The sequence below is a fragment of the Chelonoidis abingdonii genome, chromosome 13 (assembly GCF_003597395.2).
Source record: "Chelonoidis abingdonii isolate Lonesome George chromosome 13, CheloAbing_2.0, whole genome shotgun sequence".
NCBI classification, from domain to species: Eukaryota; Metazoa; Chordata; order Testudines; family Testudinidae; genus Chelonoidis; species Chelonoidis abingdonii.
Genome location: NC_133781.1, coordinates 3,234,556 through 3,245,332, shown reverse-complemented (window position 1 = coordinate 3,245,332; position 10,777 = coordinate 3,234,556). Strand labels below are relative to the sequence as shown.

The following is a 10,777-nucleotide window of genomic DNA, read 5'->3' as shown; positions in this document are numbered from 1 at the left end:
GCTGCTGGAGGACTAAGGTGTACAAGTGTTATCAGACACCAGGAGGAAGGTCCTGTGGTGAGGATAAATAAGGTGTTTGGAGGAGGCCATGGGGAAGTATCCCAGGGAGTGGTAGCTGTCATGCAGCTGTTACAGGAGGCACTATGGACAGCTGCAATCCACAGGGCCCTGGGTTGGAACCTAGAGTAGAGAGCGGGCCTGGGTTCCCCCCAAATCTCCCAACTCCTGATCAGACACAAGAGAAGTTGACCCAGACTGTGGGGAAGATCACTGAGATGAGTAAATCTGCCAATAAGCGCAGGACCTACCAAGGTAGAGGAGGAACTTTGTCACAGGAATTAGAAGCCTAAATACCTTGGAGGATCTGGGCCTCAGTTAAGATAGTGGAGCTGGTTGGCTTTGATAATGGATGAAGGAGAAATAGCACAGACTGTAACATTTTTCTGAGTCTAGAACCCTTGTGATAGTTTGTCACTCAGTGCCAAAGCTTCCTCTGCAGATGAGGTTTGTTATAACCAGAGCTAAGGGGCATTTTTTGAATTTTGAAATGTTTTATAAGTTGCCACAAGGCCAATGTTGAACTTTTAAATATTGCTGCAAATAAAAAAAAAAAGGGGTGGGGGGACAAAACTTTTGTGAAAATATTAAAACAAATTGTATTTGAGGGTTTTCTCTGGGCATGTGAAAGTGCCAATAAAGTTCAATTTAAACTTTTAAATTGGTTTAACTTTTTAAACTATTTAACTTTCTAAAACTATTTTTAAAACTATTTTAACCATTTCAACTTTTGACAACTATTTTAATTTTTACTTAAACTATTTTTGTGTTTTTATTTTATGATTGCATGTGCATTTTTTAATTATTTTAAATCCTTAGCTCTTTCAATTTATGCCATTTGGTAGATTGTCTTCCTTCTGCAGTCTTGTGCACCAGTATAGAGGGGATGTGACTGTCCTGATCTCACTTTGCATGGCATGTACATTTTGTGCTCACTTTACACTAGTCTACATGGCCACACATTATGAAGAATGGGGAAAAGGACCTTGAGAAAATCAGTGTTGCCAGCGCTTGCAATTTTTTTGCATTTCCTAAAGACTCAGGGTGCAAATCAAGAGACTGCATGAGAACTGCAGAACAGCTGCGCAAATAAGGAATATATCAGTTCACTAGCAGTGATGAAAAATAAACAATAAAACGTTTGATTTTTGAGTTTGATGAATTGTTTAAAAAAAATTTTGACAAATCAAAAAGTGAAAAAAAAATGTTCAGGTCAGAACAAAACATTTCACTTTGACATTTCCAAAATACTTCATTTTTTTTTTCTGGCACAATTTAGCAAATAGTTTCCAGCTGACAAAAATGACTGTATTTGATGAAAAAAATCCACCCAGCTCTAAATCTCAGCTGTCACCAGTGCTGCTGGAATGTTTCTTAGAGTGGGGGTGCAGCAGGTGCTGGATGCAGGGCCAGGAGCGGAGCCTCACATGCGGGGCCAAGAGCAGACCCCCCAGGGGCAGGGTTGGCAGCCAGGACCCCAGGTGCATGGCCGGGAGTGGAACCCCAGGAGTGGGGCCAGCAGCCAGGACCCCACATAAAACCTGGGGATGCTGCAGCACCCCCTGCACCCCTACTTTCCATGCCTATGGCTCTCACTTACAAAGAGCAAGTTTCTCACCCTGGAGACTGGGGAAAAACCTGAAAATGTGACCCCTAAAGGCTTGGAAACAGAAAAGCAAAGAAAAAGAAACCCCCATTTGTTATTTGGGGGAGTGATTTGGGGGCCTGACTCATCATTTTTTAATGTTTGAAGCTGGCCATGCTCAGACTGACAACAATGACATAACAAGCAGACATGTGCATGGATGGTCAGGGAAAGCTGTGTGGGGCAGGGGCTGTGGTTTTGTTCTGTGTTTGTACGGCAGCAGTGAGGTCCTGGGCCAGGATTGGGGCTGCTTGGTGCTAGAAATTATTCATGTTAATAAATATAATAAGCAATAAATAATCCAGCATCCCAGATCCTCAGCACTGGCAGGAGAAATGGGTACCTTGGAGCGGGAGCTAGATCTGAGCCAGTGCTTAAAGTGGTCTGAAAAGGGGGAAGGAGTCTCCCTGGGAACAGCAGCTTTGGTAAAATATAAGAACTGCCATCCTGGGTCAGCCCAAAGGTCCATCTAGCCCAGTATCCTGTCTTCAGACAGTGGCCGGTGCCAGACTTAGAGTCCCTTCAGGGACCTGGCTTGATTTGTATTTATTTGGCTGTGTCTGGGGCTTCCTGGGAGCCTCTTGGACACCCACACTTTAAGCACTGGTCTCAGCAAGGCATGCCCAGGAACTCAGTGTGTTTAGCACTGATGATGCCATGTCAGAGGTCAGGGCTCCATGTGCACCAGGAAAGGACTGTCCCTGCCCCAGAGTGCTGAAAACAATGGGGGTGGGGGGTGCAGCTGCATCCACAGCTTCCAGTGGCCTCCATATATCCAGGGTTCACAGTTTGGTTCAATGGCTCTCAGCACCCGCACTGTACAAATTGTTCCAGCACCCCTGCCCTGAACCCAAACTGCTCTGATTGGGGTGCACTGCCAGGGCTCTGGAGGACTTGGGTGGCACTGCAATTAACAAGCTATTTCTGGGGGGGGGCCGCAGGGGGGACCCCCAGCCCGATTCACTTCCCGTTCAGCAGGGAGGTTCGCTCTTGCTTCCAGACTTAACCCAGCCAGCTGGGAGCCAGTCGGGCTGCTCTGTCTGGGTCCCAGGAGGGTGGCTGAGGATACGGAGCCTCGTGGCAGGCTTGGGAACCGCTCAGCCACCGGGGCTGGCTTCGCTGGAGCGGCCGGGGGGAGGAGGAGCTGTTGCCACTAGAGGACAGCGGCTGATGTTCAAGGAGGGGAAACTGGTTCCTCCTCTGCCCGCCCCGCTTCCTTTTCAGCCGGGAGGGAGCTGAGCTTCCCGGGCACAGAACCTGCAGCCTGGGCTGACCCGCTGCTGCTGCCCAGCGGGGTGTGTGCGGGGAGAGCCCTTCCCTAGCGCCCCTCTGTGCCCAGCCGGGGGGACTCTCTCCGGGGGCTGGATCCAGCCCCGCCCCCTGGGGCAGCCCCGGAGCCTGCAGGTGAGGGGCGAGACCCGGGGGAAGGGCTGGGGCTGGGCAGGAAAGTGACTCTGCACCACCGGCCCCTCCTCGCCCCAGCTCTGCTCCCGGGGGTGGGGGGGTCTGCGAGTCCCAGAGCTGCTGCCCGCCCTGACCCCCCACCCCCGGCTCTGCCCCACTGAGCGCCTGCAGGAGCCGAGCCAGCTCCGGGGAGCGAACGCCCCGGGCCGGTCCAGGGACCGAGTCTCCCAGCCCGAGGGGAGGGGGCAGGAAGGAGACAGGGGCAGCAGGAGCGATCAGTGGGGAGGGAGGTCCCGACTCCCAGCCCTGCCCAGCCCCATTCCCTGCAGCACCCCGGGGCACATTGACTTTCCTGGGGAGAAGGGGCGGAGCAGGGAGAGGAAAAGCCAGTTCCTGCCTCTGCCTGGTGCCCGCGCTGCTGGGGGGATGCGCTGCCTTGGGGACAGTGTCAGGGGGATCCCCCAGAGCGGCTCCTTGGTTCTGCACTTGGCTAGGAGGCTCTGTGCCTGGGAAGGGGGTACCAATGTCTGGGCGGTTTGGTCCCCGTGGGAGGGGCTGAGTCTGTGCTGAAATAAAGTGAGCCAGGGTTTTCCCAGCATCTGTGGATCTAATTCGTCTGTCTGCCGGGAAAGGCCCTGGGGGAACTGGGATGAGAAATTGGTCAAAAGCCCCTCCTGAAACCTCCCCCTGCTCACCCTCAGGATAACGCTCCGGATCCTACCCTCCTCCCGCGGGCTGTGCTGTGAGATTGAGTGTGGCCCATCCAGGACGCTGGGGGAGCAGCGAACTGGCAGGGGGAAAGGGGTAAATCCAGCAAAACCTGTCTAGCATGGCACTGGCATTCCAGGGAGAGGGGTACCAGCCGCCCCCACTGTAGAGGCCTGCCATGGCAGTAGCCAAGGCACCAATGGCTTCACACTCTGCAATGAGGAAAGGTGTCTGGGAACCCCTCATCCTGGACAGGCAATGGCAGATCATCTGCGCCTCACTAGGACGGCTATGCCTGAGCCTCCATGCCCGGCTGAGGCACGGCAAGCTCAGGGGTGGTTGCGAAGAGTGCTAGCTAAAACAGCAGCTTTCTCATGGGCAATGGAAATGCCCCTGAGTTAAAGGCTAGGGCTGGGCGGGGGAGGATGAGGGTGAGATACTAATAGCATGAGTTCTCCTGTCACACTTTCCATCCACAGATCTCCAGGTGTTTTACAAAGGAGCTCAGGGTCATTCTTCCCCTTTTACAGATGGGGAAACTGAGGCATGAAACGGCAACATGGCTGGGCTGTGGGCACCAGTGGCAGAGCCAGGGTAGAAGACCACCCCCTGGGTCACACTGCCTTTCAGAATGCTATTCATTAGGTAGCACCAGAAGGTGGGGCAGTGGGGCCCATGGATGGACTCGGGGGGTGAGGGCGCATGTGTGTGGCTAGGACAGCAGGTTCTGAGTGAGGGATCTCTGACTGTTCCAGGGGCCAGTGGTCGGCAAGGAGGTGGCTGTCTATTCCACCATGGAGCCGTGCGTCCTGCTGGATCCTCACCAAAAAGCCCTGTACAGGGACGTCATGCAAGAAAGCTACGACGCCCTGATGTCGCTGGGTGAGGATTCCTGTCCCCTCAGGTGTTCGAATATGAGGGATGGGGATGTCTCTGAAGAGCTGCTCAGGGTCTGGGTCCTTTAGATTTCAGCGGGATCAGCCCCATAGTCCACAGATGCCAGCGTGAGAGAGACCATCCTCTCTCCAGCGCCTGCTAGTGGAATTCTGCATGCCCAGGGCAGCGGAGTCGGCTCACGAGAGGAGCATGGATGAGCTCAGCTTGTTCAGCCTAGCCAGACACAGACTGAGAGAGGGCTGCCTCTCTATGGAGAGGAGGGTGAGCTCCAGAGAGAGAGAAGATCTGCTAATGCAACTGGACCACGTCGGCACAAGAACAAATGGGGATAAACTGGCCAGGAGTAAACTGAGGCTGGAAATTGGCAGGGTTCTACCCATCAGAGGAGGGAGGTTCAGGAACAGCTAGTTTGAAGCTGCAGCTTGAACGGGACGATATGACGGGGCTGTCGGAGATAGCTGGGGACTCAACGAGCCAGGAGGTCCCTTTCACTCCTATGTCCTGTGGTCATGAGTCTCATGTCACTCACACTATTTCCCATCCCCAGGGAGGGCCCAGTCTCGAGGCATGGTGGGGGTGGGCTAGTGCCCTATTGTTTGTGCTACACTGGAGTCACTGTAACCTGCCCTGGTGTGTGGAGATCACCGGACCCTCTCCTGAGGGCACTGCCCATCCTCTTTGCTCCACCAGCCTCCCCACAGCGTCTCCCAGGGATCCCACAGCAGCACAGAGGGGGGCTGGGGTTAAAAAACGTGGCTTGTCCTTTCTGATGGCCATTGGGGTGTTGTTGTTACTGCAGCCATACTCCTGAATCAGACCCCCGGCATCATGAGATTGGCTTTGAAATCATGAGATTGAAAACATAAAAATGTTGGGCTTCTTTTCTTCACCTCCTGGTTTTTGAGCCTTTAGCATCACACTCAGGTCACATTTTCAAACTGTTCTCTGCAGCTCCCTGCTGTGTTCCTGGCTTACATGCAAAGAAGCGAGAGAGAAACGTAATAACTCTAGCTGGAAGCAACAGGACTTGGTTGCTTAGAATCCAGAACTGAAATGCACAAGAACCAAAAACACACAGAGAGAGAAAACAGGCTGCTCCCCAAGGCAATTTGGCACAAGTCACCCCACCTTGCTCTATGCTGGGTCTTTGCAGACTGACTGCTGCTAGACCCAGCTCACATGCTTCCCTATAGTGCCCACTAGCCTGCCAACAGGACCAGGAAACCACCTGAGAATTGAAAGTGATAGTTTGTCAATGCCTCTCACCACCTGGGCTAGAAATTTACATCTTTCATATCTCTTTTTGTAGTGAAGCCTGAGATTCCGGCACAATCTCACGATTCCAGCAACCAGGGCTTGAGGTCAAATCCCGAATATTGTGAGACGATCGCAAGGGCTGATGTCACCGTAGCATAATGGGTGCTTGGGACTTTGCAGATGCAGACCCGGCCCTGGGGATAGGGCAAGGCTGGTCAAAGAGTCCCGGGGGAGTGAGCAACCCAGCTGCCATTCAGTCGGGGAATAGGGAAACCCCAGCTGTGTGGTGCTCACTGTGCATGGGGACCTGTCCTTCTCTATTGACTGGGCCAAATAAATCCCCTGGGGTAGACATGGCTTCTCTCCATGTGCATCTTATCACATGGAGAGAGCTGGGGAACCCCCATGCAGCCCCATAGCCTTCCAGGGAGGAGCTGTGGGTCGCAGTGATCACAGCCCCACTGGCAGCGGGCGAGGAGAGGGGGCCGCTGCCTAATGAGCTCTGTTCCCCCCCCCCCGCCTGACTCCCCCCCATAGAATTCCCCTTCCTGAAAACAAAGGTGATCTCCTGACTGGAACGGCATCGCAGAGGCTCCAAGGAGAGGGAGATCCCATCAGCATCTGGCACAGGTGAGGGATCAGCTATGCCAACTGGACAATAAACAGCTGGGCCCACCCAGGCCCCAGCAGCATCCCCAGCTCTGCCACTGCTCCCCCAGGTCTGGACTGTGCCCAACAGGCATCATAGCTTCCTGGTGAGCGTCTCTCACAGCTTCGCACCCAGCCTGACAACACTTGGCTGTGATGCTCTCCCCGCTGAGGGCTTGGATGGAGTGTGGGGGCAGAATTGGTCCCCTCCTCTGGGTGAGGGTTTGGGAGATTCAGCCCATGATTTTTCTAATCTCCCGGGAGCTATTTTAGTTTGTTTCCCCCCTTTCCGAGGTTCCTTCCACCCAGAGTAGGGAATGGATTCCAGGCAGGCAGTGTCCGACTGGTCAGAGCACTGGACAGGGACCTAGGAGACCTGAGGTGCATTCCTGGCTTAGCCACTGGCCTGCTGGGTGAGCTTGAGAAAGTCACACCCCCACTCCATGCCTCAGTTTCCTCATCTGGGGAACGGGGATTTGTAAAGTTCTTTGAGACCTAGCCCTGCAGGAGTGGAGTGTGGGAATTATTTTCTCTCTGCCCTGGCAGGTGATGGGACAGTGAGTGAGACTGAGGAGGAGAATCCCCCGAAGGAAGGCCCTGAGCCAGTGGAACCACAGGAGAAGCTGCCGGGACGATTTTTCAGGAGCTATTTGCCAGTGGCCTGCTGGGGTGAGGCTGGGAGGGGCAAGGAGGAGACAGGGCAAACCTACCCCTCAGAGGCCCAGCTCCAAGAAACTGCAGGATATCACGGCTCACCAGGGGACGCCCCAGGGCCAGAAGCCCTACCAGTGCCAGGACTGTGGTGGAGCTCCCACCTGGAGCGGCATCGGCATATCCACACAGGCGAGCACCTCTTTGCCTGCCCTGAGTGCGGCGAGCGCTTTACCCAGAGCTCCCACCTCCGGCAGCACCAGCTGGCTCACGGCGGTGAGTGCCCTTGCAAGTGCGGCGATTGTGGCAAGCGCTTCCGCAACCCCTCCGCCCTGGCGGCCCATCGGCGTGGCCACCTGGAGGACAAACCCTATCGCTGCGCCCAGTGTGGCAAAGGCTTCACCTGGAGCTCCCACCTGGAGCGTCACTGGCGCATCCACACTGGCGAGCGGCCCTACTGGTGCAGGGAGTGTGGGGAGGCCTTCGCCCAGAGTGCTAACCTCACCAAGCTCCGCCGGACCCACACTGGGGAGTGCCCCTTCCGCTGCCCCCACTGTGGGAAGGGCTTCGGGGACAGCTCTGACCTCATGCGACACAAACGGACCCACGCAGCTGGGAGCATCATGCAGTGCCAACGACCTCACAAGCAGAACCCGGCCAAGCCTAGGAAAGCTCAGCAGGAGGGGAAACACGCCACTGCAGCCAGGGTGCTGGGGAGAGCTCGGGGCCACCACAATGGCAGCAGGGTCCTCAGTGCCAGGACTGCAGGCTGGGGTGCAAGCCCTGGAGAGCCCACCAGGAGGAGGCATGTGGCTGCTTCAGGGAGAGCTCAGAGCTGCTTCAGGGTTCAGAGGCCCTGGGACCCCAGCCTGAGCGGAAATCCCACCCCTGTGGGCACTGCGGGAAGGTCTTTGCCTGGAGCTCCCACCTGGAGCAGCACTGGCGTGTCCACACCAGCGAGCGGCCCTATGCCTGCCCCAAGTGTGGCAAGTGCTTCGCCCAGAGTGCCCACCTCACCAAGCATCGCCGGACCCACACTGGCGAGTGGCCCTACGCCTGCCCCCACTGTGGGAAGGGCTTTGTCGAGAGCTCCGACCTGGCATGGCACCGGCGCACCGACACCAGGCGGGAGCCCTACAGGTGCGGGCAGTGTGGGAAAGGCTTCAGTGTCCGCTCAGCCCTCTCCAAGCACCACAGGGAGCAGACAGGGAGCATGCCGTGAGCAGTTGCCTCCGAGAGCCTGCGCCAGGCTGCCCCATCCCCTCCTCAGGGAGAGGAGAGGAGAGGGGAACCTGGCACTTCCACTTCACATCTCCCACTTGGGAGAAGGCCTCCAGCGTGGCCTGAGGGCCTCTGGGCCAGAGACACCCCGCCCCCAGGACGGCCCAGGGGCCTCACTACCTCTGAAAACCCCATGCTGGAAATCATACTTCCAGCTTTAGTACTGATGTATCCTAAAAGTGACTCTTCAAACATGGCCGTTTTGTCACCCTACAGCGCCCTGCAAACACAAGGGCTCCGTTTCCCAGCAATAAAATCTTTTTTCTCACTGCCAATCCTGGGATGGAAGAGAAATGCTGGATTCTTTTTACACATCATCACCAGGAATAAAGGGTTCACGGGGCGAATTCTTGCAGCCCATGGCACCCTCATCCTCTGTGACCCCCCCATGACGGATTTCATGCCCTGAGGGCCACACATAGGTCGACCCCCGCCCCTCCCACCCCCTGTGGAGATGCAGCTGGGTTGATAGAAAGATTCTTCCATCCACCTCTCTACTGCCTCTCAGAGAAGCGGATTTACTGCATCACTGGAAAATCCCCTGTTGTCACCGTAGGCAGCATCTACAGTGCTACAGCATCCCAGCTGCAGCGCTGTAGATGTGCTGCTGCAGCGGCTGTAGAGCAGACGTGGCCTCAGAAGCAGTTCTGTTGCGGTTGCCCAGGGTGGGATGGGGCAGTTGCAGGGCAAACGGGAGATAGAGGCAGCAAGCACTCGAGGCCTGACTCTCCTACATGCAGGGAGCAGGACAGCGGGGCGGAGAAAAGGGACCAGTCCTATGGGATATGTTCTCAGATTGCAATCACAAGAGGAAAAATGTGCTACAGGGCGTGAGTGGCCATAGTGTGTCTCCTCTCTATAGAATCATAGAATATCAGGGTTGGAAGGGACCTCAGGAGGTCATCTAGTCCAACCCCCTGCTCAAAGCAGGACCAATCCCCAACTAAATCATCCCAGCGAGGGCTTTGGTCAGCCTGATCTTAAAAACCCTCTAAGGAAAGAGATTCCACCACCTCCCTAGGTAACCATTCCAGTGCTTACCACTCTCTGAGTGAAAAAGTTTTTCCTAATATCCAACTAAAACCTCCCCACTGCAACTTGAGACCATTACTCCTTGTTCTGTCATCTGCTACCACTGAGAACAGTCCAGATCCATCCTCTTTGGAACCCTTTTCAGGTAGTTGAAAGCAGCTATCAAATCCCCCTCTATTCTTCTCTCTGCAGACAACAATCCAGTTCCCTCAGCCTCTCCTCATAAGTCATATGCTCCAGCCCCTAATTCATTTTTATTGCCCTCCGCTGGACTCTTCCATTTGTCCAATTCTTCTTGTAGTGTGGGGCCCAAAACTGGACACAGTGCTCCAGATGAGGTCTCACCAATGTCGACTAGAGGGAATGATCACATCCTCGATCTGCTGACAATGCCTCTACTTATACAGCCCAAATGCCGTTAGCCTTCTTGCAACAAGGACACTGTTGACTCATATCCAGCTTTTCGTCCACTGTAACCCTAGGTCCTTTTCTGCAGAACTGCTTCCTTGCCATTTGTCCCTAGTCTGTAACAGTGAATGGGATTCTCTCCACACTGGCCTACGTGGCTGGGACTCCTTTAACAGCAGGGTGACCGAGAGGGGAACCAGCCCCTTTAAACTTTCTTTAAAGAACGTTGAGTGTTAAAGAGGAAGGGCCCAGCACTCACTGATTGACCCAAAAGAAAGAGGTAAATAACAGCCAGTGGATCTGGTTTCAGGGTTTCAGGTCTGGCTGGTTCCAAATTTATTTTTCATTCCATTCTGAAAATGACATTTTTTTCATGAAAAATCTTTTTCCTTTTTTTTTTTTTAAGGATGAAAAAAAATCTGAAATTCAAAACGTTTTCCTCTCCGAGGATTTCATTTTGGAGGGGGATCGAAGGGGGTTGGTGCGTGTGTGCATGCTCCTTTTTCCTACCTTCTCTTGCTATTTAACTTTCTCATCTTTTTTCCCCCCTCTGGAAGAGGAGTGGGAATCAAGTGAGAGCAATTTGGAGGCAGAAAAACCACTTTCTCTAACTTTTTTTCCACTGGAAAATATAAGAAAAACAAAGAAAGAAAAGGTGAGAATGGCAAATGCAGACACATGTGAAAAATGAAAAATTTTGAAATAAAAAATTCAATTCAATTCATTTTACAATTTTGGATTTAAAAAAGGGGTTTCTGGATTGATCCTCACAAACTGTTTGACAAACAA

At 54.0% G+C, this 10,777-nt stretch overlaps 1 protein-coding gene across 1 annotated transcript; it reads left to right on the top strand.

Annotated features, from left to right (window-relative positions):
• Positions 1 to 4,608: 4,608 nt before the first annotated feature.
• LOC116824975 (uncharacterized) lies at positions 4,609 to 8,489 on the top strand. Its single transcript, XM_075072075.1, is given in 4 exon segments — positions 4,609 to 4,696; positions 7,179 to 7,418; positions 7,421 to 8,157; positions 8,205 to 8,489. Coding segments are annotated over 4 exon segments (1,350 nt in total).
• The last annotated feature ends 2,288 nt before the right edge of the window (positions 8,490 to 10,777 follow it).